Source organism: Rhamphochromis sp. 'chilingali' (assembly GCF_963969265.1).
Source record: "Rhamphochromis sp. 'chilingali' genome assembly, chromosome: 12".
Taxonomy (NCBI): domain Eukaryota; kingdom Metazoa; phylum Chordata; class Actinopteri; order Cichliformes; family Cichlidae; genus Rhamphochromis; species Rhamphochromis sp. 'chilingali'.
In genome coordinates this window covers 22,779,307-22,805,194 of record NC_137939.1, presented here as the reverse complement: position 1 = coordinate 22,805,194, position 25,888 = coordinate 22,779,307, and the positions used below count along the sequence as shown (strand labels likewise).

General features: G+C 46.2%; 1 protein-coding gene across 1 annotated transcript in view; it reads left to right on the top strand.

Annotated features, from left to right (window-relative positions):
- The window catches only part of LOC308406919 (nuclear receptor coactivator 3-like), a 68,407-nt gene that overhangs the window by 39,428 nt on the left and 3,091 nt on the right, over positions 1 to 25,888 (top strand). Inside the window, exons 3-22 of the mRNA XM_080898231.1 lie at positions 11,024 to 11,131; positions 11,956 to 12,116; positions 13,986 to 14,086; positions 14,184 to 14,358; positions 16,822 to 17,004; positions 17,360 to 17,446; positions 17,593 to 17,733; positions 18,034 to 18,181; positions 18,508 to 18,998; positions 19,091 to 20,211; positions 20,333 to 20,465; positions 21,551 to 21,706; positions 21,941 to 22,174; positions 22,491 to 22,596; positions 22,696 to 22,867; positions 23,166 to 23,492; positions 23,892 to 23,990; positions 24,579 to 24,831; positions 24,977 to 25,154; positions 25,274 to 25,466. Of these exons, the coding sequence (XP_080754357.1) occupies positions 11,043 to 11,131; positions 11,956 to 12,116; positions 13,986 to 14,086; positions 14,184 to 14,358; positions 16,822 to 17,004; positions 17,360 to 17,446; positions 17,593 to 17,733; positions 18,034 to 18,181; positions 18,508 to 18,998; positions 19,091 to 20,211; positions 20,333 to 20,465; positions 21,551 to 21,706; positions 21,941 to 22,174; positions 22,491 to 22,596; positions 22,696 to 22,867; positions 23,166 to 23,492; positions 23,892 to 23,990; positions 24,579 to 24,831; positions 24,977 to 25,154; positions 25,274 to 25,466 (4,548 nt within the window). The 5' untranslated portion in view covers positions 11,024 to 11,042. The remainder of the gene's footprint in view (positions 1 to 11,023; positions 11,132 to 11,955; positions 12,117 to 13,985; positions 14,087 to 14,183; positions 14,359 to 16,821; positions 17,005 to 17,359; positions 17,447 to 17,592; positions 17,734 to 18,033; positions 18,182 to 18,507; positions 18,999 to 19,090; positions 20,212 to 20,332; positions 20,466 to 21,550; positions 21,707 to 21,940; positions 22,175 to 22,490; positions 22,597 to 22,695; positions 22,868 to 23,165; positions 23,493 to 23,891; positions 23,991 to 24,578; positions 24,832 to 24,976; positions 25,155 to 25,273; positions 25,467 to 25,888) is intronic.

Genomic DNA, 25,888 nt, shown 5'->3' with positions numbered 1-25,888 from the left:
GGTGTTCAGGCCTAACAGGCTCAGCTTTCCGATCAGTTGTTGGGGGATGATCGTGTTAAATGCTGAGCTGAAATCTATGTACAGCATTCGGACGTGTGAGTCCTTCTTGTCCAAGTGTGTCAGGGCAAGATGGAGTGCAGTGGAGATGGCGTCGTCCGTTGAGCGGTTATGGCGGTATGCAAATTGCATTGGGTCCAGTGAGGGGGGCAGCAGGGTCTTGATGTGTCTCATGACGAGCCGTTCGAAGCACTTCATGATGGTGGGTGTAAGTGCGATAGGGCGGTAGTCATTGAGACAGGACACAGAAGACTTCTTGGGCACGGGGACGATGGTGGTGGCCTTGAAGCACGTGGGGACAACGGCACTGCTCAGAGAGATGTTGAAGATGTCGGTGAGAACATTTGCCAGCTGATCAGCACATTCTCTGAGCACTCTGCCTGGGATGTTGTCTGGTCCAGCAGCTTTACGTGGATTGACTCTGCGTAGAGTTTTCCTCACCTCAGCTGTAGTGAGACACAGGACCTGGTCGTTCGGAGGAGGGGTGGTCTTCCTCGCCGCCACGTCGTTCTGCCTGTCGAACCGAGCATAGAAGTTGTTAAGCACATCTGGGAGGGAGCCGTCACTGTCACAGGCAGGTGGTGTCGTCCTGTAGTTAGCGATGGCTTGTAAGCCCTGCCACATGCGTCGTGTGTCGCCGCTGTCCTTAAAGTGGTTGTGGATTCTCTGGGCGTGTGCGCGCTTCGCCTCTCTGATAGCCCGAGAAAGTTCAGCCCTCGCTCTTCTAAGCGCCACCTTATCTCCCCCTTTGAAGGCAGAGTCTCGGGTCCTTAGAAGTGCACGCACTTCCGCAGTAATCCACGGTTTCTGGTTGGGTCGTGAGATGATGATCTTGGAGACAGTGACGTCATCGGTGCACTTGTTGATATAGCTGGACACTGATGATGTGTACTCCTCCAAGTCAGTGAAGTCGCCGTAAGTTGCAGCCTCTCTAAACATGTTCCAGTCAGTGCTCTCAAAACAGTCCTGAAGAGCAGAGATGGCTCCTGCTGGCCAGGTTTTCACCTGCTTCAGAACCGGTTTTGATCGCCTGACGAGTGGTCTGTATGCTGGAATTAGCATAACAGAGATGTGGTCTGAGTAGCCGAGGTGGGGGCGGGGCTCTGCCCGATATGCGCCGGGGATGTTTGTGTAAACAAGATCCAGCGTGTTTTCTCCCCTCGTTGCAAAGTCCACATACTGATGGAATCTAGGAAGCACTGACTTGAGATTTGCATGGTTGAAGTCCCCAGCAACAATAAACAGTCCATCCGGGTGTGTATTTTGCAGTTCACTGATCTTTGTATACAATTCCCATAGCGCTTCCTTAGCATTAGCGCTAGGTGGAATGTACACTCCGATAATGAAAACAGTGGTGAATTCCCGTGGTAAGTAAAAAGGTCTGCATCTAACAGTCACAAACTCCACCAGCGATGAGCAATAACTAGAGACTAGCACAGAGTTCTTGCACCATTTCTCGTTGATGTAAACACACAAGCCGCCACCGCGAGTCTTACCGCACAGAGCTGCATTTCTGTCGGCGCGAAACGAGGCCAGCCCGTTTAGCTGAATAGCGGCGTCCGGTACTCTTTCGCTGAGCCATGTTTCCGTGAAAACAAAGACACAGCAGTCTCTAATCTCACGCTGTGTGGCCTGCTGGAGTCGGATGTAATCCAGTTTGTTATCCAGGGAGCAGACGTTGGATAAGATGATGGACGGTAGAGCCGGCCGGCTAGGGTTTGTTTTTAGCCTAGCACAGACTCCCGCCCGCTTGCCGCGCTTCCGCTTCCTCGCGCAACGCTTCCGATGTCTCCACCTCCGTCCGCCGGCATCAGGCAACGCCGAGGCTTCGAGGCCTGGTTCGCGGAGCAAGCCGAGTTCACGCAGCGTTTCCCGCAGCCCCTCCTGGATGTCGTCAACTAGGTTATTTAGGTTGAAAAGTGTCTGGCTGTTGTATGCACGAACACCGACACCAGTTGCGACGTTATCCATACATAGTGCAAAATAAGCACGCTACACACAAAAACGTAAACAATAAACAATGCAGCACCAGTTTTGGCTCCGGAGTGGCCGCTGCGTGCTACTGCCGCGCCGCCACTCCGCCACTCGCGAACACATAAGTGTACCCACACTTAACCAAACCACAGTCTCTCTTTCGTTCACGTGAATTCTCACACGCATGTTTTTTTGCAAACTCGCTGCTGTTGCACTTATAGCAGCAGTGATTGTGTGAGGAGTGAGGTTGGTAAGAAAGGGGAGGAAGGAGAGTCCAGGCCATAGGAGGGGAGACACTCAGTCTAAAGCAGAAGAAAATAGGAGGGATAAGAATGAGGTGAGGCAAGGATACTTCCAGGAATCTTCCACAGTGAGTTAAGGTGAAGGCTTTGTTGATTTCTCTGCATAAATGTCAGGTGATGGGTTGTTGAGGCACTTCAGGGTTTTGGATGAGCAGAAAACTCATTGAATCAATAGAAAAATAAAAATAAAAAACTTGATCTTTAATTACAAAGGTATTATCTAAACCCATTTACACATTCAGCAGTGTACTTTTAGGCTGAGGCTCCATTTTGGTTCATTTTCATGTGCATTTTTTTTACAATTAAACAGATTCAACTATTACATGGTTGAGGCACGTGGGTACAATTGTTTGTAACACACACAGTAGAACTTCAAGGATTAATTGAATGATTTGCTAATTTCTTAAGCAGAGGTGCTGGACTTTTTTGATTTATCTTTATCAATCCTTTGATATCCTACTTTGATATCATCATAGTATCTCTGAATCTGCTTGCCCCTGATCAGACACACAGATCTGTAAATTTTGGGTACCTCCACTCAAGAAATGATTGACAGCTGTCTTTCCGCTTGTGGATAACCTTTCTGTGACTTACCCTCTTAATTCCTGTGGAACCAGGAAAGCAGGTTTTATACTTTACACATCCGGGAGTCCGCTTGGCTCTCTGTGATGTAAATTTTGCCGTTGCCTAGTCAGTGTGAGGGTCCACGCAAAAGTCTGCACACCGCTCTGTTTCTTGTGATCACAAGGACTTGTTTGTAGAGAAATTACATTATAATGCACCAACTATGCATGCACGTGAGAGCAGACTTCAAGCAAACTTTAAGGAAGTATAACAGGCATGACTACTCGGTTGTCCATGTCCACAACCAAGTATAATCCAGGTTTAAAGGTGTATGTAGTTTTTCACACAATGCTTCAGTATTTTGTCTTAGTTTTTGTTAAATAACTTACACTGTGTCATTTAAGGACCAGGTCTTTTTTATTATTAGGATAAACCAGAAGACAGTCTTTGCAACTTGTGCGAGTAGTTGAAGCAGCTTGTCGTGCTGCTGGTGTGAGTTTACACGGCCAGACATGGGCCGTGTACCTCTGTTTTGTCAACAGAGATTATGAAAGACTGGCAGGCGGGGGAGGTGACAGCAGGGCTATTTGCATCACCCAGGCTGAGCATGCCTGCTCCTCTAACTCTGTCACCTTCTCTCTCCCTTTTCTCTGTCCCTTCCTGTCTGCTCCACCCTTTTGTCGCCAGCAACAAGCACTCTGGCTAGACCGCCCTGTCGCCACGGTCTTATCGCCTCCAATCAGGAAAAAATGGAAAGAGAGATGTTCAAACAAACTCAAGGAAAGCTTGATAGCAGGCAGCGCCACAGATCTGTTATCTCATTTGAGAGATGACAAATGAATTAGTTTCTAGATAAACTGAAAGATTAACCATGAGGCTTTTTGTGCACAGCAAACAATAAAAGTTTCTAATGGAGCCTGCACGTTGACTGAATCCACACAGGGGAAACCCAAGATATTTATTATGATGTTTAGATGGGAATAATCCCACCTGTCTACAGATGATGTACAACACAGATTGGTGATAGATTGAGGTTGTATTTGCTGTTGCTAATCTTTTCCCATTCGCTTGCCGCCTACCCCCACTAACTCTTTCCGACTCATTCTTGTTTGTTGCACCTTTTTTCCCCCCACTGCTGTGACTCATTGTGTTGTGGGAGGTCTGTCGACTCTCCACTTTGTTTGCTATTTTCCCAAACCTAATTCAGTTTTTCTCTGCTGTTCATCCATTTTAATCTGGCGTCAGCGAGTGTTACTCATCAGTAATATTGAAGTGATGCTCATCTTATTGGAAATAATTTTATTGTTTCCACCAAAGTGCAAGAACACACACTCACGCAGTCCAAAAATGTGACTGAGCGGGAGCAGTGTTTGGTTAGTGTAGTTATTGAGGGATGGATGGATGAGATACTGTTTAGTCTTACTGACCACTTTAAGCACTTGAACACTACACCACATTCACACATATACATACAACACTTCATTCTGTGCATCTACAGTTGTGGTCAGAAGTTTGCATACAGTCATCATCATGGGCGTGACTGTCACTGTGATTTTAGGCTTTTAATTATTTCTTTGAACTGTTCTTTTTCCAGGGTGGAATCACAGTACAGCATGAATCCTTGATTAATAAAAAAAAAAACAAGAATTGTGTGCGCAAGTTTGAATTTATTTTGGATTTTCTCTAATAAACACAGGGTCAAAAGTACACATGCAGATTCAAATATGTGCATACACCACCACTGATAGTTGGTTAAATGTCCCGGAGCAAGTTGGTCACCATCAACAAGCTTCTGCCATGATTGTGGCTGAATCGCCTTTCTTGGCAGAATTAGTAGAGTTCCTTTAAATTGGTTGTTCCTTGCGGAGATCCAGCTTTTAAGAGTAGTCCACAAATTTTCTGCAGGTTTAAGTTCAGGACTTCGGGAAGGCTATTCTAAAAGTTTAATGTTAGCTTGCTTTATCTATTCCAAAACCAGTTTTGATGTGTGTTTGGGATCATTGTCCCCTTTGAACACTCAATTATATCCCACTTTCAACTGAAGCTTTTGATTTGAGGAAAGATTGAAGAATTTTGAGGTAGTCCTCCTTCTTCATCATTTCATTCACTTTGTGCAGTACACCAGTGATGCTACCACCACCATGCAAAGCCTCACTTTTAGTCCACCAAACTTCTTGTGATTGTGACAAGTAACTCAATCTTTGTCTCATGTGAAGATTTCTCTCCAGAAGGCATTTGGCTTGCCCATGTAGGTGTCGATTTTGGAGCAGGGAGTTTTTTCTTGGTCGGCACCCTCTCAGTCCATGGCAGCGTAAAACTCCCTTCATGCTGGGTGGTTCTTGGGTTCTTCCTGAACATCTTAATCAGTTCCCTTTTTATCTGAGGATGACAAAATTGGGTCTTCTTCCAGACGTTGAAAAAGCCTATGTTAACTTCTGACCACAACTGTATCTTGGTATCTTGCGTGGAGGGCAATTAGAGGCTCAGTATTTCCACATGCAGATCAGGGTAGTCAGGGATGGAAGCACGACAGTCCAATTATTAGACAACCTGAGCCCTGAGCCGCAGCTGCCATTGGGTCTTAAAAATTAAGGTGATTCATCTGTGGAAACCATGATTGTGCTCAATAATTGTCTAGAATCTGTGCTTTTCAGACGTGTGTCTTCAAAGTAAATGTTATAGCAGTTTGAAATGTTCATATCTAAAGCCGAGTTACATTACTTTTGCAGTCTTATTTGTTTACCTCAGAGCTTTTTGTCATTGGATTAAAGAAAATGTTTAGACAAAAGTTTAAAACATGTTTGGTTTTTATTATTCATATAGCCAATACTACAAGTACAATACAATACAATACTAAAAGTATCATCTCCGTAGCTCAAATCAAAACATGATGTACGTATGAGAGATTCGTATCATGGCCAGCTTCTGGAACAAATTGGAATGGTAATATTTGCTGTTTGCCAAATTTAGGTTGCTTGTGTTGGTTTCCTTGTGATAGTTTTTAATACTGTTTGCTAACTTCTTGGCTAATGCTAACTGAATGCAGAGACAACAGGATTGGTCAGTTGCAATGTGGACCAACGTTGTCATGATTTACTAGGAGCAACACAAAGCACGGGGAAATCACATCGTGCTTCACCGTAGCCCTGAACTTGCTTATACCTTACCTGATAGAGGTTGCTTGTGAGAAAGCACCATCACATCAGGCAGCTTCCTTCCAGGCACCACCCCTCCTCTTAACCACAAAGTGTGAGGACACATGAAATAGATTAATGCCCTGTCCTTATGCTCTGACTTGATTCTCCCTCTGGGCGCCATGAACATCTTGTGTCAGTTCATTAGTAAATCCTCTACTGTCTGCTTTTATAGCCAGGAGACAAAAGCAGTATGTGGTTTTTGTTTGTCTTCTGATCCAGTCTCTGCCTACCATCCTAACTAAGATTATGACATTGGCATCATATGTGCAAGAGATAAAAATAGTAGCAACAACAAAGAACCCCAAAAGGTGCCTCTAAAGGATGTATAAAGCCCACAAACTGCAGAAGTAAATTTGTTCCACCTAGTATTTGGTCCATCACCGTAATAGAACGACTCCATTTCTCCGTGGAGTTTCTTGTCCATCATCCATCTTTTTTTCTCTTTTCTGCAGGGCTTGCGTTAAAAAAAAATCTAGTAAACTCTCATTAATGTCAATTTGTGTTCAGAACTCATGAGAATGAGTAGGAACGTGTTCATCGTGGGATTTTGACAGTTGCCTAGCAATACTGCTTTGATTGTAGCTTACCCATCAGTCAGTGCGGTGTCTGTATTTTCTCCATAATGAATAATGTATTTCTTTCTTCCTGCCAAGACTAAAAAATCTGTTCTTTAGGTCTTTTCCAAAGTTAAGGGGGATATTTTGAAAGCAACATTGTGTGTGAATTAGATCCCTCACTAGTCAACAGGACTGTATGCTTTCTGTTTTATGAGGTGAGCCATTTCCTCTGGTTTTGCCATAAAGCCATAAACTTTGTGGTTCCTGGTGAGTCGTGCTCCCACTGGGCTCCGGGATCCAGGGTCATTGGCATGCTACTGTCCTTTAGCAGACCTCAGAAGTTTAGCTTCACCCTAAGTGACACCACAGCTGACCTGAACGATCCTCCTGCCTCATTCGCCCATTGACCCAAATAATATATGGGTCAGCTGTCAGCATGAAGGTGATGGCCTCTTGGAATCACTCAGTTCAAGATCAGGGTTGAGTATCAGGTCAAACTTAATATCAAAGTTCAGAGCTGCTTGCCTGCATGAGTCCTCTAACCTTCACCTGTCATCAAACGAGGAGACTTTCCCATGACCAGTCAGATGGGAACTAAAGCCAGTGCTGTTTCATAACCTCTCTGCAGGCATAGTGAGAACATACAAATTTCTTATGAAGTCTAACTTGGATTTCTGCTCTTATTTTACTTCCCAGTGTCCTTTAACCTCATCATTTGAGGTATATAAGAATACATTTGTGTTACTGTTTCTCTAACCCTGTAACTCCAAGCGTAGAATGTTTGACTTTTTGAGACCTCTAGATCACCGGTGCAAATTACACAACAATCCCGGACAAATTAAAACTTATACATACAAACTGATACTTAATTTCTTTTTTAGACACACCAAAAAGCTCAATAAACACTCCACTTTCGAAAAATTAGAATTCTTTATGAATTTGCTCATGAGTCAGGCTTTAGGGGGCTAAACAGCGGATGTATGGTTAGAAAAGAAATGTACAGTATGCTGTCCAGTCACATCAGAGAGCAACGGCTACCACACGTATGCCTTTGTTTTGGATATAGTCGATTTTTAGAGTGAGATTCACAAGTGAAAATAAGAAATGGAAAAAATGGGGCTTGAGGCAGAAGAAAGATGTTGACTGCTTTTTTTTTGCACAGTTGGACAGTGGCTGGACGAAGTGGGTGTAAAGTGTCAGATCTTGTGTTACATAAATTCTCATTGATGATACCGGAAATTGGTGGGGGCTTTCTGAAGCTGTTCGACCATCCTACAAAAATTTCTAAAGGAGTATGCCAGTCTCTTAACACCTCTAACATGAGCGCATTGTAGTATCGTAGGACACAAGTCACACCTGGATTAGGAACAAAGATCCCAGCATGATTTTGTGTTGGGTAGTCCGTACGCTGAGCTTTGCATGCCCCTGTCTACATGTTGTACCTGTGCACTGTCACCTGGAGGCAGTGTCAAAAGACAGTGTTAGCACCTACTGCCGAGGAGTTGGAACTTATAACATTGGAGTAAAACCAACTGTTGACACCTGCTGTTTGTTGTGATTCTGTCTCTACTTTTTTCCTAACTTCTTTATCCTAGTCGTAACCTCTGTTGCGGTTTCCTTTCCTTTTCAAACCAACTTTTTAACCAATTTCTTTTGGTTTCTTTTAGTTTTTTGGGGGAGATTGCATTTAAATGCATTTCTGTGACTGTGAATCGGGCTTTAAATAATTGCCTGCATGCATGAAGCAGTTGATTTGTGAAATGTGGTTATTGTACACTCGCTGTGAGTGTAAATGACCAGTGCTGTTTTCTGCCACAACTCGACCGACTCAATCGTGTCTTCTTAAGATAAGATTATAAGATCCTAGTATGGATGATTTGACTATTGTTAGTTTTTTGAACATTTGTAAGTTTTACTAACAAATGTGCTTTGCGACTGTGTGTTTTGGGGTTTTTCCTGCCAAAATTTCTCTTTCATTTCCCAAAACAATATCCTCTTAATTTCCACAGTTTTTGTTCCAGTTTCTCTAATACTCTCATTCAAACTGCACATTAACCCAGGTGCAGGGAAGCTAGTTTGCAGTATGTTTTTTGCTCTGCACACTCCCTTTCACATCTCCAGTATCCCTACGTCTCCTTCAAATTGCCGTCTTCATGCCCATCTCTCCATTCCCTCTTGCTGCCCTCAATAACGCCATCACCCTCCATTTCCTTCTTTACGTGGCTCATTCCCACTGCCCCCTGCTGCTGTATTGTACCCACCGCAGCCCCGCTGCCTCTCTGCCACCAGGCCCCACACTGCCTGTGGCGTGTAATTGACTTTCTCCCCGCACTGGAAAAGCGGGCGGCCCGCGCCAGGCTGGAGGTGACCCATTTCCCTGGGGCATTCAGCAGGCTCCTAATCAACTATTCTCTGGGGCTGCCTCATTCACTCTGCAATTAGAGCAACTCCCCCTTTGAGAACTCCATCAATAGGCTGGCAGTCAGGCAGGCGGACGGGCGGGTTTGGTTGGTGTAGGAGCAAAGAAGGAGTTTCACCCGAACACTTTGTCTTGGCTCTTTGAGTTCTGAAACCTCCTTACTTTGTACTTCCCCCTCTCGCTGCTTTTAGCTTCTTCTGCTCCTCATCTCCCTCGTGGTAGGTTTCATCAGACAACAGCAAGCGGGGGTTTTGTCTAACGAAGAGCAGCAGACGGGGAGGCAGGTAGACGGGCACGCAGGGAGGCAGATCGTAGGATAGGCAAGAAGAGGTAGGCAAGCAGACAAAGGCACTAAGGCAGACAGTCAGTCAGTTAGACGGGAGGGACTCGAGGGAGAGATTAAAAGAGAAATTTGAAAGAGGGAAGGATTGAGCAAGAGTATCTGTGAGATTTCAGAGCATCTCATGCTTTTAGGAGAGTATTCCCAGTTGTTGTCTTGCAAGAGAATACACTTGTGGTTCACCTGGTCTTGCAGACATGCGTGAAAGCAGTCCTCATATTGATTCTGTCTCAGTAGGAAGGTGTGTTCTCGTTCTCGCAAGCCAAGTTCACACGACTGAAGACTGGGACCTTCTCTGTCCTGAAACCGAAAAATAAAAAGGCAACACAATCAGATGCTTTTGCTCCGATCCCACCAGAGATCATGGCGCATGATGATTAAATAACAGGCCGGCGTCTCTCCCCTGCCGCTGGCCTGATTTTCTATGCAGGAGAGGCAGTGCTCTGGTCAGAGGATAACCATGTAATCAATGGAATGAAAAAGCTGCTCTGGCTGTGAAGGTTAAGAGGGGTACAGGCGGTTTTCAGCCCACTCTGTGTGCCACACATGCATTCAAAACACACTCCAGACTGTCTGAATGTTACTGAATCCTCCTCCTTTCACCTGTTCCCCTTCCCTCCTGTCTTTCTTTGACATGCCTTTATCTCTCTTTCTCTCAGCTCGCTCCCTCCTACTGCCGCCACCTCTTTTTGCTCTGATTTCTCCCCCCCTCATCCTTGTTTTTTTTTCCTTCCTCTGCAATTCCTCTGTCTCCCACTATATTTGTGCTCTCTCTCCCCTTCATTTACTTTCCTCTCTTCCCTCCCTCTATCCTCCTTTCCCCTCCCTCCCTCCTACCTTTCCCCAGTGTCAGCTGCTGTCACTGTGGCAAAGAAAATGACCAATCAGAGCTCACATCACTGCACCGGCTTCTCCCTCCCTTCCTCATTTCTTCCTTTCCTTCCCTCTATTCCCTTCTCTTCCTCCTCAGCCTCCTCCTCCTCCTCCTCTTCGGCCCATCTGCCTCTCATCCCCGCAACCTTTATCAGCTCACTTCCTGGAGACGAAATGTGATGCATTATGGGAGACAGACGGCTGTCTAACGGGGTTAGTTGTGTTGCGTGGCTTATCATCAGAGACACTGCTAATCCTGTGTCTTTGTGTGTATGTGTGTGCATGCCCGTGTGGATACTCCATGCGAGCTGATGAACTCATACATGCACAGCCACACACACACACACACACACACGCACACATACGCACACACACGCACACACACACACAGCCTCAGATGCTTACGCTCATATTCTCCAAATAAGAAGAGGAGGAGGAGGAGGCGGCCGACGAGACATGTTTATGTTTGTCAGTCTCTGCAAGGAGAATACGATTTGCATGATATAAGCATATTTTAGCCTGCTTGTGTACTGTTTTGCACTTTATTCATTTACAACCTGCCTTTATTATTTTTGCTGAGTTCAAAAGGATGCTTGCCATGCCTTCCTGCCTTCACAATTACCTTTATAATGAGAGCTAAAAGGCTAAGAGGGGACTGTGTAATCACTTCACTCAATGCATTAAAGTTTTATTTACACCTCTGTGTGTGTGTGTGTGTTTTTATGCTCTTTTTCTATCAGGTGCTGATATGTGTTCACGATGAGCGGGCTGGGGGAAAACTCCATGGAGCCTCTGAGCTCGGAAAACCGGAAACGCAAGCTTTCCACTTGTGACACGCCTGGTATGGGGTGAGTGTGTGGGATCAGCAAACAAGAGGGGAAATGCAGGAAAGTGGGCTACTGGGTCAATGTCTTCTTGAGCTCTGGCTGTACAGCTATTATGTCGATGTCTGCCGTGATGAGTAACAGTGAAACCCTGCAAAAAAAATTTTAGTAGTTTTGATTGGAAAAATTCTTTTATTTCCTCTTTGTACTTTACGCTCTGAAAATTAGAAGGTAAAGCCATTTTCACCTGGTTGGAACGCAAGAAATAAAAAGTGCCTGTGTACTAACTTTGTTTTAGTCATGTGTTTTTATTCCAGTTAGGTCTTCATCAGGACAAACACATTAAATTGACCATTGCCACGTTAATGTGTGTAGACTCAATTTTGTGTTATTGATGCTTATTTCCACTGGCCTTTCACCCTACGTTTGATGATCTTTCTCCACATTTTCTGTCTCTGTCTCCACTGCAGCTGAAAAATAAAGGCAAATATGATCCAAAAATACTAGAAGTGGTATTGATCTACTCTTCTAAGTCTTGCCGGGAAAGGTGACCGTACTGCAAGCTTTTTAAAAAAAAAAAGAAAGTAATGTCCAGTTAGCCGTATCAGCAAATGACTAACTCGTAAGATAGCCATTGTTCTCAACCTTCAATACAACCACTGCTGACATTTCAACTAGTCATTTTTTGCGGCACAAAGAAGACATCGGTCTCACAAATAAACTGCTTGCCATCTACCTCGCAGCCACTCTGCATTGTTTTCTGACATAGAAACAGCACTTTGATCACACTTTGAGAAAAGTGCATCGCTGTAGTTTAGCTTTAATCTTTGTTTATTGCCCCCCTGCAGGTGTGAGAGGAAGCGGCGGGAGCAGGAGAGCAAATACATAGAGGAACTGGCGGAGCTGATCTCCGCCAACCTAAGCGACATCGACAGCTTCAATGTCAAACCAGACAAATGTGCCATCCTCAAAGAGACGGTGCGCCAGATCCGCCAGATCAAAGAGCAGGGTGAGTGGGCACGGTGATCTGAAGGCTACTGAGGGGCAGTAAACGGACAGGTGCCCTGAAAGTTAGGTAGACTGCGAGGAAGTGTCTGTAGGAAACACTGGGAAAGGTGTTATGGTGCTATAGCGGCGATATGGACAGCTGCAGGGTTAGCATGTACGCACGCACATGCACACGCGTGCCTCTTCTGAGCCCAGGTGCAAGGACAGATCAGTCATTCATCTCCCACAAATTTCACAGCCCCGACTGTTTATGTTTGGGAGGAAACACTGGCAATGCTTTGTGAACCTGTCATTTCCGAGTGTGTGTGTGTCTGTGTGTGTGTAATATTGCCATGCACAGCTGTGTGCTGGCCTTGCCAGGGGCTGTTTAATTGGACGTTTGCAGGTAATCACATGCCCATCCGTTCTGCTGAACTGCCAAATTATTAGTTCAGTTACATCTGCTCTTGTCATAGTTGTCATAGTTTCATCTCCGTGATGCGGCGGTCATTTCTGCAGCAAACCATCTAGAAAGCTGCAGGCTGAAGCGTTTGCCTTGCAGAGGCACCATCAGTGCACAGACTGACAGATTTAAACTCCTGGAATCGGACGTGTGTCAGGATCAATTTTTCCTTCCAAGGTGAACTTCAGGGAGATCAGGGGGAAGAGCCGGTGGTGAAATTTTGTTCCTTCTTGTTTCTGCTCGGCTCAGTCAGTGTCTGCCACCTCGACAGGAAGGGGAAGAGGCTACAGCTGGCCCTGACTGGCTGCTGACAGGTTGCCATAGTTACAGGAAGTGAAGACAGAAATGACACGGGTGTTTAGACTCGTCTCTCGCTTTCTACCTGTTCCTCTTCTCCTCTTCTCACTTTCAGTTGGTCTTACTGCCAGTCTTCATTTTGCTCTTTTCTCCATCAATCATTCCCGTTTTCTCATCTCACTTGGATGTAAGATTCCCTGCTTTTGCTTCACTTCTGCTCTCCTGCTTTTTTTTTCTTCCCTCCTCATGTCTCATCTGTATTGCAGCACAATGAGTTGCAGCATCTTCAGGTTTGCTCCCAGCATCTTAAGATATTGAATGAACTGATAGAGCGCAGCCTCTCTCTTTCTGTTTCATTCTCTCTCCTCTTCCTTTCCCTCATTTCTTTTCGTCCTTCTCTTCCTAACTTCGCAGCGCCCGGCTGCAGGCAGCAATGGCTTTTTTTTTTTCTTTGTGTGGGTATCAGTGCCCCTTGGGAGCTAATCAGATAGAATGATTCCTGTAGCCAAGCAGCCCCCGCCTCTTTCTCAGACCGAGCTCTGCATTAATACAACGAGCCAACACAATCCATTTTTCCCATCCACATCTCTCTGTCTCAGCCCCGGACCTCCCCATCTCCATCTTTCTCTCCGTCTGTGTTTCCCGCTCTCAGCCTCAGCACCTCCATTAATTCAGGTGTCTTAGCTCCTACCCCTGCACCATTACAGCTTCCAGATCCTCTCTAGCTCTCTCCCGCTCGCTCTCTCTCTCAGCCCCAGCCTACCAGCCAGTCCCTCACAGTCTGACACTGAATATAAAGCATGAGGACGGCAGCTACCTGCTCCACATGCACCCAGCCCTCCTCTCCTCCTGACGGGCTCCTCAGAGAAACCTGCCTCTATCCGTCTCCCTCCTCACCTGTATTTTTAAATTAAAAAAAAAAAAAAAAAGTGAAACTTGAGAAACGCTGCCCCCTGCTGATGCAGATTGGGTAGTGATGGACTGGCTGCTTCTTCTCAGGTAACATAGCTCTCACCTTGTTTCTCCTTTGCTCTTTTTTTTTCTTCTTTGAAAACAGCTGGGTTTGAACTGACTGTGTGTGATGTCATCGATTTATTTATTTCTTGTTGTGATTCATTTCCTCTCCTCCAGGTAAAGCTTCATCCAACGATGACGACGTTCAAAAGTCAGACGTGTCCTCAACTGGTCAGGGGGTCATCGACAAGGACCACCTGGGTCCACTTCTGCTGCAGGTGAGCCCAGCTCTCCTCCCCTGTCAATCACGTGCTTTTTATCAATGCTTACGATTGGCCACCTGGCCGTTGGTAACTTCCGGCCGCTCTGCTCCAGGCTCTGGATGGCTTCCTGTTCGTGGTAAACCGGGAGGGCAGCATCGTGTTCGTGTCGGACAACGTGACGCAGTACCTGCAGTACAAACAGGAGGAGCTCATCAACACCAGCGTGTACAACATTCTTCACGAGGACGACAGGGAGGAGTTTCACAAGAACCTGCCCAAGACCAACAGTGAGGAACACGCACACACACAAGCCTACACATCTCAATACACACACACACTGCAAAGCTACACATCTGCTCAAAAGCAAACCCTGCTTGACATCTTCCACAGGGCCGAGGTATAAAACTAACTTTGAGAGGTTACAACAACTCTCCGCACACGTCAACGTAAACTCTCAAAGTTATTTATTCTTGCACCTCCGGTCTTTACTCCATCTCCTGTTATAATGAGGAGCTCCTGGGAAGCGTGTTCATGTGCATAGGAGCAATTCAGAAACACATGCACGCATACACACACACACACACACCTGACAAAACATACATGTGCACAGGAGCACCCACCCACTCGGTGCTAAGCAGGCAGAGCGTAGCGCGGCTGTCAGTCACACTCAGTGGTCCAGACAGTGTAAAACAGGCCCGAGCTCTATTCAGATCCCATGGCAGCCATCTGGAAACTACGTACTGCTGAATAATGCACCTCCTCACTTTCCTCTACTTAATTCACTGTGTTTGCATGCACGTATGTGTGTCTTATTGTCAGTTGTGGAGCAAGCACTCAAAACTTATACTCAGCTAAAAGTAGTACCACCACACCCTAAAAATACTCCATTCGAAGTATGGGAAATCTTTCTACTTTTAGTATTTGTGTACAACCAGAGTAATGTAAGTACCCTCTGTTAGGGCTAAGTATCATTTTATTGTTGTGTAGTTGGATGAGGTGAGGCTAATTCTTTAATACCGGAGTGCAAATGATGATTGCTCCTATTATGAATTCATCTCCTGGTTATTTTGGTGTTGTTATCTAAAAAAATTCTAAAAATGATAAGAAGTGATCGTCGCGATAAGTGGCGCTTTCAGACTCGGTGGCTCAAAATTATTAAAAAATAAACTCAAATAAAGCATCACATCACCACGTTTGAGAGCGTGTCTCCAAGAAATAGCTAAACAGGAAAGAGTTAAGCGCAGTACTCGAGCAAATGTTGCTTTCTCCGACTGCTTATTGTGTATTTTCACACGTCTATGTCAGTAATCCACTCGTCAGGGTGCCGTGTGTGTGTGTGTGCGCGCGCGCGTATGTGAGCATGTGCGTGGAGAACTATTTATAAAGCTGATTAATTATGGATATGTGTGCTCGACTGAACCTGCTACTCGATTAACTAAGCAGCAGCAACCTCCGAGCAGCAGTGGTGGCGGCGGCTCCGACATGTCACTGACACGTTCTCCCACTTATTCTGCCTCTTCCCCTGCACGCTCCTTTATTCACTTGCTCTCTTTATCTTTTAACACTCATCTTTATCTACTTTTCCTCTCAGCGTCCCTGGTGCCTCCCTCAACTCGCTCTTTCTCAGCCTCATTCATACTTAATATGGCTGCCTACTAAGACGAATATTGTGGTTGTCTGTTTCTCAACCGGCTTCCCTTTCTGCTCTCCCACCCCTCATTGTGTCTCGCTCTGCTGCTCTGCCCCTTCATTATCTTTAGAAGCCGTGAATGAAATGCGCTCTCGCTGCACATTCCTGCGGGATGACCGCTGACCGTGCCAGCTACAGTTAAATACACACACACACACCACACAAGCACCCAAGAAACACACATACACCAACAAAAACAGACACACACGCTCGTCCCCAGAACATGAAGTGAGCTTTCATTGTTAGCCGGTGTGCTTTTGACCCCTCTGTCCTCCCTCGCTGTTGGCTAATTGCGTCTGAGGGGAGGCGTCAGCCCCGGTGACTGCTGGTGTTTCTTTCTTTCTGTTTTTTTGTTTGTTTGTTTTTTTCAGAGAGAAACCTAAGGCCTTGTTAAATCACCTCTCACTATCACACAGCCCCTCCCCACCACTGCCATGCTTACCTCCCCGACGTGCCTCGCTCTCCCGGGTCCTCTCTTGTATCCTCTGCACACCTACCAGACAGAAACCTCCGGCCAGCTCAAGGCTCCGATAAGGCTTCACTCAGACCTTGGCGAACAGTCGGATCTCTCTCTGAAGTTTCATTTCCTTGTGCCTCTTTCTTTCTTCATCTCCCTGTGAAGGTGACCCCTTCTAAATGTGTGCGTGCATGCCGTGATAAGAAGTCAGGGTCTAAATGAGGATAGATGGCTGAGTGTCCCTGGCCTCTGCCCACTGCAGAGCAGACTGGGAGGGAGAGATATTGGAAATCGACACCTTGGCTAGATTAATCCCATGGTCCATTTAGCCAGGGATCCGAACAGCAGCGGGAGCTTCTGCTTCTCAATTAAAGAAGGACAATACATGTTGCAGTGCCATTTTTTATTTATTTTTTTTGCTTCCTTTGTTGTCCTTTGTGTGTCTGTGTGGATCTGTGGCAGGATAGGGTGTGAGCTGTTTGTGATATTTGATGACAGGCAATCCATTCATAGCTGTGTGTGGTTTTCAGTCCCACGAGCGTCAGGCTCATTCCATTTTACTCCCAAGAGTAAACGCCTTTTTGTTTGTGTTCCTTTTTTTAGTAAATGGGGTGTCGTGGGGAAGCGAGGCAGCCCGACAGAAGAGTCACACCTTTACTTGCCGGATGCTGGTCAAATTTGGCCATGCCCACGGCCCCATGGAGGAGGGGCCTGGAGGGCCACGCTACGAGACCATGCAATGTTTTGCTCTTACCCAACCCAAGGCCATGATCGAGGAGGGCGAAGGTAGGAGGAGCCAGTATATTCACAATAGTGTCTCTACACAGAAATGTGTTTTTCTTAGTTTTTGTCTCAACATCCACTGTTTTGTAGAAACCTCACAAATTTAGAGGCTCACATGCACATTTACAGTCTATTCATATATTTTTCAATGAGACACATCTTATCCCTTATTTTGTGTTTTTGTAAGAGGATCTCTAAAAGAAAGTGGAAAATCAGATATAAGTAAATGAATAATACAGAACATAAATAAAACAATAAAAGGTGAAAATTAATGTTAAATACCAATACTGAATAATCGGCCTCAAACGCACAGAGTGAATATGAAGTATCGTCAAGGCTGATCTCCTTTCGCCTGCAGACCTTCAGTCATGTATGATCTGCGTGGCCCGTCGAGTGACAGCCATGGAGAGGACGGAGAGTTTTAACACCAGGCATGAACTCTCAGGTGAGGAGCTGCGTACTCACTAAACAAACACAGAAGCTCAAACAGGCCGCGATGGTCTTTCTTTACCCACGAACAGGTTTGACTCTTTCTTCTTGCGTCTTCTTGCTTCCTCCCTCCGCGTGCCCTCCTTCTGTCCTGCTTGGCAGGTAAACTGATTCAGATCGACCAGAACTCCCTGCGAGCGTCGATGCGTCCGGGCTGGGAGGATTTGTTGAGGCGTTGCATTCAGATGTTCCTTCAGCACAGCGATGGGCAGCCCTGGTCACACAAACGCCACTATCATGAGGGTGGGTAACGCACGTATAAGGACTTAGTGAATTCATCTCAGTGAAATCCACATTAAAAATATCAGCTGGTAAAGGCTTTATTTAATTAACTGTATATTTATTTATCTTGGTTTTGGCTTTGTTTTTAGTTTATTGTTACTACTTATCTTTTTAGAAAGAAGACTCTTACTTATTTAAACACAAACACCTCCTGCATTACCATCCCAGTACTGATCTCTTGAACAGACGGTTTCATCATATAGGAAGTGATTGATGACCTGTGTTGTGACTTAGGTCATCTTACTCTATCTGTCTGTGCAGCCTTTCTGCAGGGTCACGCAGAGACGCCCTTGTACCGCTTCTCCCTCTCTGACGGCACTCCAGTCACAGCCCAGACCAAGAGTAAGCTGTACCGTCACCCTATGAGCAACGAGCCGCAAGGCTTCATCTCCACGCACCTACTACAGAGGTCAGAAAACTGAAAATACACACACTGCATTCATACTCGGCAAAGTGCATTTCATTTATTGTACTAACAAAAAGGAGCACTTCAAGCATGTCTATGCAAGGCAGCCAAGGTATTCATGCCACATAAATAGCTCAAGTGGGAGCTGAAGTAGCTTTTATATACACCGACATCCTGTGAACAGTGAAAAGAATCCGCAGAGGAGCGAGTATTTTATATGCATTTATCTCAAGTCTACAGTCTGAGAGGTTATTGTGGGAGACAGTGCACTTTCAAGGTATGTGCTTTTTTTCAAAGCTTGTGCTAGTTTTTATTCTACTTCCACACAGGGAGCCGAATGGTTACCGCTCAGCACCGGGTGGGAGCATGATGCCAAACACGATGCGACAGCAGGGCATGGGAGGCCCCAACCCGAATGCCCAAATGAACACCGGTGGCGGAATGGGTATGGGGGGCATGGGGGGCATGAACAGGGGCTTCGGCATGAATGAGCAGGGTCACATGGGTCCGATGGGCGGCGGCTCGATGTATGGAGGAAATGGCGGAGGAGGAAGTGGAGGAGGAGGAGGCATGGGTAACCGCATGATGCAGATGAATCAGATGGGGCACATGAATCAGATGGGTCCTATGAATCACCCAGGCCAAGGCATGCCGCAGCACCAACAGCAGCCCCCGTTTCAGAGCAGTGGCGGCTTTGGCCTCAGTGGCATGAACAGTCCCTCGGGGAGCCCGAGAATGGGCGTTCCTCAGCAGGGTCTCCTGATGTCACCTCGGAACCGGGGAAGCCCAAAAATGGGCTCCAACCAGTTCTCACCTGGAGGTAAGTCTGTTAGCGTCAAGTGTTCAGCATATTTTAATTTACTGAATTCATTGTTGAATCCAGTTAATGTGTGACTCCTCTTTCTGTTCCAGGGTTGCACTCTCCTATGAGTGGCATTGGCAGTAATGGTGGAAGTGGGGGCAGCACCACCACCTTCTCCAGCAGCTCCTTAAATGCCCTACAAGCCATCAGTGAAGGAGTAGGGAGCTCACTCCCCTCTACCCTAACATCTCCTTCTCCGGCCCACAAACCAGACAGCTCTCCCAGCATCCACTCCTCCTCCTCTTCTTCTCAGCCCAGTCAGGCAGCCAAACCAGGCCAGGATGGCTCCAAAAGCCCAGCCGGGGGCTTAGCACCTGGACCCAGCGACCATCACCACCCCATGCACCATCACCACCATCATCAGCATCCTCAGGCTGAGAGTTCCGGAGACCGACCAGATAGCCAGGCAGCAACAGCGACTAAAGACTCTGGAGACGGAAGCAATGAAGCGGGAGCGGCTAACTCCGAACCTCCTCGCAGAGTGCCAGACAGTAAGGGACATAAGAAGCTGCTGCAGTTGCTGACGTCTCCTACAGAGGAGCTGGGAATAGGTGGCAGTGGGCCAACGGGGCCCCCTGTACCGCCCCCTCCGACCAGCAGTAACACTCCTGCGGGCTCAGACAGTAAGGATGCGACGGGAGGCATGACTAGCCCCTCATCAACTGGGGTTACCTCATCCTCTTCGGCCAGTGGAAATTCAGGCCAAGCGACAGGACCAGGGGGCGTGTCAGCATCAATGTCATCAGCCCACTATACTGGCTCGCTGCAAGAGAAGCACAAGATCCTCCACAAGCTGCTGCAGAACGGCAATACGCCAGATGAAGTGGCTAAGATCACAGCTGAGGCTACAGGCAAGGTGTCTCTCGGGGGCCAGGAGGGCGCTGAGGTTGGAACAGGAGGCTCAGGGGCCGGGTCGGGCCCTGGGTTGATCACAGATCCCAAACAGGAGCAGCATAGTCCCAAGAAGGAGAAGACCCATGCCCTCCTCCATTATCTCCTCAACAAGGATGATTCCAAAGAGCCAGCGGATGTTAAGCCCAAACTCGAAGAGCTAGACGGGAAGGGACCTGTGGGGGCTGCTGGCGGCCCACCACGGAGTATCCCTGGATCTGGGCCCGGCCCTGTACCTGAACATCCCGAGAGCAAGATCAAGTCAGAACCACCTGATGATGTAAGATTGACTGTACTGTACTATTGTCGTGACCTGACATTTAGCTTTCCATGAAGATTAATGTTTGATTTTGTCTTGTTGACTTATTGGGTAACTATTTTTATTTTATTTCTTTTTTTAGTTGCACAACCTGGAATCTATCCTGGGAGATCTGAGGAGTTCAAGCTCTGACTTTTACCCCGATCAGGCTGGAGGTGGAGGGGCCAACGACACAGGAAGCAAACCCCCGGGTTGCCTTGACGACAGCCTGCAGGGTGAGTGGTTTACAGATCAAAGCTTATGAGAAGTGACAGACGCAGAGCAGGCGTTATGATATCATATGTGATGATATCAGGATAAAATGCCACTGAAATAGCATCTGAGCATCTCATGCTGTCATTCAGAGTTTTCTTGAACTCTTAACGTCTGTGTGGCTGTTTCCCAAACACTTCTCTTCAGCTGTACTGAAGAGGGCTCCTCCTTTGCAGCATTTTGCATGTTGCAACACTGATCCTTTGACAAAACAGTAGCAAAGAGTACAACTTCAGTTTCAAAGCCAAAAAATACAAAAGTGAAGCGAACACTATAATCTCTCTCACTGGAGTTTAGTTTAGACCATATAGAGATTTGTATTCACACGCAGCATCTGACTTTAATAAGCTGTTAAAATGTTTTATATGTCATAGCTGCTGTTTTTGAATCCTGTGAAAAAAGCTTGTATATCCTCGCTCGCTGAATAAATGACGATTAATAAAATGTGAGTGAGTCTAAATCTCTAAAAGTGTTACAAAAGTTGTCTTAAAAAGAAGAAAGAGTAAAACATCCGTCCACTTTCTCAACCGCTTGTCCAGTTTCGGGTTGAAGGCGACTGGAGCCTGTTTAATTTTTAATACTTTCAATATTAACTGCATTATTTTATTAAGTCCCTGTATTTTTTAGTGGTTAGTGGCTCCATAGTGTAGTGGTTTATACATTTGCAGAAGATCCCCGGTTTGATCCCAGGAGGAGACACAAATCCCTTTGGGGTTGCGTCGGGAAGGGCATCTGGCATAAAAACTGAAAGCAGCAGTCAAATCAAATATGTGGAGCTACCCGCTGTGGCAGCCCGCTGTGAGTAACGGAGCAGGGGGAAAATAGCTTAATTTTAGTCATTCGATTCTATTTGATTTTCTGTTGGGTTTCTCTTTATTTTCATTATTTTCTCATTTATTCATTTATGAATCCATAAAAAGAAAGCTTGTGCAACAATGGGATATCAATACTTTTCAAGACAAATATGTTATTATAGGAGCTGTTTTTTCTCATGTCATACATTTACATTTTTATAAAGCACCGAAATCTTTTTATGCTGCTTGTACAGGGAGTCCAGGTATGGGTTCAGGACCCCGGGTGCCCTTCCAGAGGGCCATGTCCATGGATGCAAAGCCTCCTGGTGGGCCTGGAGGAGGCAGACGCCCCATGCTTGTCAAGCAGGAAAACATGATGGGCAGCCCAGACAGCTATCCAGGAAACATGGGTGTGTGGTTATGTGTTTATGGAGCTCAGAATTTATTTACTCCGCACATTTCCTCTCACTCTTTCTCTGCCTCTCAGTTTTTGGTTTGTTTTTTTTTGTATGTGTTCACCAGTTTCTGCCCTTGACTGTATCACAATTTAAATGGATAATATTGAGGACTAAGACTGGGCTAAACTGCTCTGTGTATACTGATACTGATACTGACACACGCATGTGGTGTTTATGTGTTGCCAGGACCAATGAATAGAGGGATGGGTCCTCAGAGATCCCCCATGGGTAGTTCAGGTGAGTGGGGCATGCCCCGCACCAGTGCCAGTCCTGTGGGCTCAGCAGGATATCCACCCATCATGCGCCCGGGCATGGAGTACAACAACAACGGCAAGGGCGTAATGTCAGGGCCCATGGTCAGCCGCTCCAACAGCGTACCAGCCACAAGGTCGATGTTGCAGCAACAGCTCATGGATATGGGTACGTCTGTCATACGGGGCCCAGGCGCCGATGGTGGTAGGGAAATGTTTACAAGCACAGACAGAAGGGTGAAATTTTAGAAATACAAGCCAAGGAGATTGGCAGGTATATTTATACTGTGTTCAGTATCTGTAATGTATATTCATAGTTTAACTTAACTATGAATAAATGAAACTTTTTGTTTGAATGATAGTGTGAGATGAAAAGTAAAGTAATTACATTTCTTGGGGGAATGTGAATGTTTCCTGCTAGAAACCTTATTAGCAGTTAAGCAGCTGACTGGCTATATAACTATACCCATGTCTTGCTGGTTTAGGAGGTTCTGCTGATATGGGCATGGGTATGAGCCCCTTCAGCCAGCAGGGCCAACCGAACCAGTCGCCCTCCTGGCCGGACACAATGATGGGCATGGAGGGAAGCAGGTCAGTGCAACACCCCTCTGGGTCTCCATTGAATTCTTATGTTCTTATGTTTTATCCTGAACCTTGTGCTGAGTTTCTCTTTTTCTGCGTTTGTTGCAGGCGGCAGTTTGGCAACACCTTAGATGATCTTCTGGTGCCTCCCACCACGAGTGAGGGTCAGAGCGATGAACGGGCGCTTTTGGACCAGCTAGACTCCCTGCTGAACAATACAGATGGCATCGCTTTGGAGGAGATAGACAGAGCTCTGGGCATCCCAGACCTCGTCAGCCAGGTTAGAAAACAATAAAAGGACAACATGTTCACCCATGTGCTCTTCCAGACCTCTCAATATGTGATGTAAAAGGAGAAAAATATCATTGCTTGCATGCGAGTGTAGCATTCATCTTTGCATTTGATATTTCAGTCGTGACTCACCCTGTTCAATCTGTTCCCTTACTGAAAGGTAACAGATGAGCCCAGAGGGATCAGTCTGTGCACTTAGAAAAAGATAATTACAGAGCAAACCAATTGGAAACCAATTGGAAGTTTGACAGACTTCTCTTTCTGTCCTCTTGTCCTATCTCCTCCAGACACAGGGAGCAGAGCAGCAGCTAGAACCTTTTCCAGGGCAGGATCCGTCCATGGTAGTGGACCAGAAGCCTCTCTATGGGCAGGGCTATCCTGGACCTCCTACTATGCCTATGCAGCCTGGCTATGGAGGGAACCCTATGCAGGGTCAGGCCCAGCAGGGGGGATTTGGGCCCATGCTCTCACAAATGGGCCAAGGCGGCAGTTTCCCCGCTATGGGTGGAATGGTGGGCATGGGCCACCCTCGTGCCAACATGATGCGACCCAGGATGATGAGTGCAAACAAACCAATGAGACTCCAGCTGCAACAGAGACTGCAGGGACAACAGGTGTGACCACAAGACCATCATGATTTGTTTTACAGGCAAATTAACTTGGGTCAGATTTGTCCCAGTATTGTAGTTTTTGTGATACAAACAGGATATGCAGTATGTTTAAATTAGAACGACAAACGCAAGTGTACCATTATGCAAATAAAGTCAGTGGTGGTCTTACCTTGGAAAATTGGAAACCTGTATTTGCTGTGGATAGTTTTGTCCATTTTGAAATTTGGAGCTTCCTCGCTCTTGCAGCTTCCCCCTGCAGGCCAAAGACATGCTTGTTAGGTTAACTGGTAACCAAAAGTTGGCCATAGATGTAAATATTAAGTCTGTCTCTCTGTGTTGGAGCTCTGTGTTAATATTTGCTTTTGTCATCTTGTCATCCTGGATTTTTGTTTTTTCCTGAAGTTCATGAATCAGACACGGCAGGGCATGGCCTTGAAAATGGAGAACCCAGGAGGAAACCCTGGCATGAGGCCTGGCATGCAACCTGGCATGGGAGGACAGGTAGATGTCAAAAACCTGTTTGGTTACATCTAAGTGAAAATGGATTTAATGTGACTGCAGTTACCTGTCATACTTTTATTAATGACTAAATAAACACACAAAAAGGTGTTTATGTACCAAGCAAATAGATATAACGGCTGACGCAGTAGCTGTAGAGTTACTGTGTGCAAGCTCAGACCTTTTGTGTGTGCACAGTTTTTTAAATGTGGCACTGTGTTATAATAAATCACCCTTTTTGCATCTTTTTCTTCTTAACCATCGACACAAATTTTGTTAATTTAGCCGCGTGCAGACTTTCAGCCTTAATTTGGGGTTGAAAAAAAGTATTACAGTGACCTCTGATGAGTTGCAGCAATTTTAGACCCAGTCTATTATTGAAGCATTGTTGCAGTTTTCAAGTGCTACATCTTTAATAGTGTAATTGGCTGTTGTAGTTTAGTAAAATTTAGGAAAATATTATTACACCGTGTCCATTTTCCCATCAGTTTTAACACATTCTTCATCACATATTTTCAGAAAGGTCTAAATATGACTACAGCAGGTGACAGTTCTCCTCTGGAAATGTGATTATCTATTTATTTTCTCCAGCCGAGCTTCTTGAACGCTCAGATGATGGCTCAACGAAGCAGGGAGATGGTCACCATGCAGATGAGGAGGCAACGCATGATGATGCTGATGCAGCAGCAACAGCAACAGCAGGCAGCGGCGGCAGCTGCTGCGGCTGCTGGAGGGTTCAGCCCTCCTCCCAACGTTACAGCTCCTGGCGGTATGGACAACCCTATGGGAGGGCCAACCATGGGCCAGCCGGGCCCCCAGCAGTTTGGCTATGGTGGCAACTATGGTGAGTCTAATTAACTGCTTTCTAGGCAGAATACTGCTGCTCCCTGGTGGTGAGTGCTGGTACTGTATTTATCAACTGTGCCTTGAACATTACTGGTACCTAAACAATAGTGGAGAGAAGTTGAAGCTTGATGATTTCCCCACAGGGATAGGCCAGCAAGGAGACCCCTCTTTTGGCCCCTCAGGTGGAAGTCCTCCTAATGCCATGATGCCTGGCCGCCTGGGGCCTCAAAATCCCATGATGCAACAGCACCCACAGGGTGGCCCCATGTACCAAGGTGCTGATATGAAAGGCTGGTCACAGGGAGGCATGGGTCGCAACAGGTACGACACATTTACTCCCCTACATCTCGCTGTCAGGAGGAGGGGAGAGGGATGGGCATAGTTTCTGTTCTTCTCTTGTTGAAGAGGAACAGTTTAACTCTTCTTCCTTCTGTCACCAGTTCGTACCCTCAGCAACAGTTTGCGCAGCAGGGACCTCCAGGGCAACAGCAGTTTGGCCAGCAGGGGAATCCAGGGCAGTATGGAGGCATGATGATGAACGGGGGCATGCCGCCTAGTGGAGGAGGAGGTCACATGGGGCAAATGGGTATGAACCCAATGGTGATGGGACGAATGCCGATGGGGCCTGATCAGGTATGTTCAGAGGGTGTGAGAAGCTAAAGAACAGGCTCATATGTGTTAAAGGCTTATTAACTGCTGACTAAAGAAGTCCTCTTATTCATAGTATACATAGTTTTTACAGCACAGGGAAGTGAAGCTTAAACTATAAGCTTATTTTAAACGTATAGAAACATTAATGTCGTCACTTATGGTTCTCAAACTCTTATAAGTACCTGCAGATCTGACTGACTGCTACAGTTTCTTTGAAGATCCAACTAGAAGTCCCGAGAAGCAAACTGAGCCCAAAATCTTATCTTTGTGCAGATTTCTTAAGCTAAGCTAACTTGATCAAGATGCATGCCTCCACCTTCTTGTTTCTGTAACACAAATAAATCCCAGAGTCCTTTGCACTTTATATGAAAAGGTGTGACGGTCCTCTTTGTTGCATATTTGTC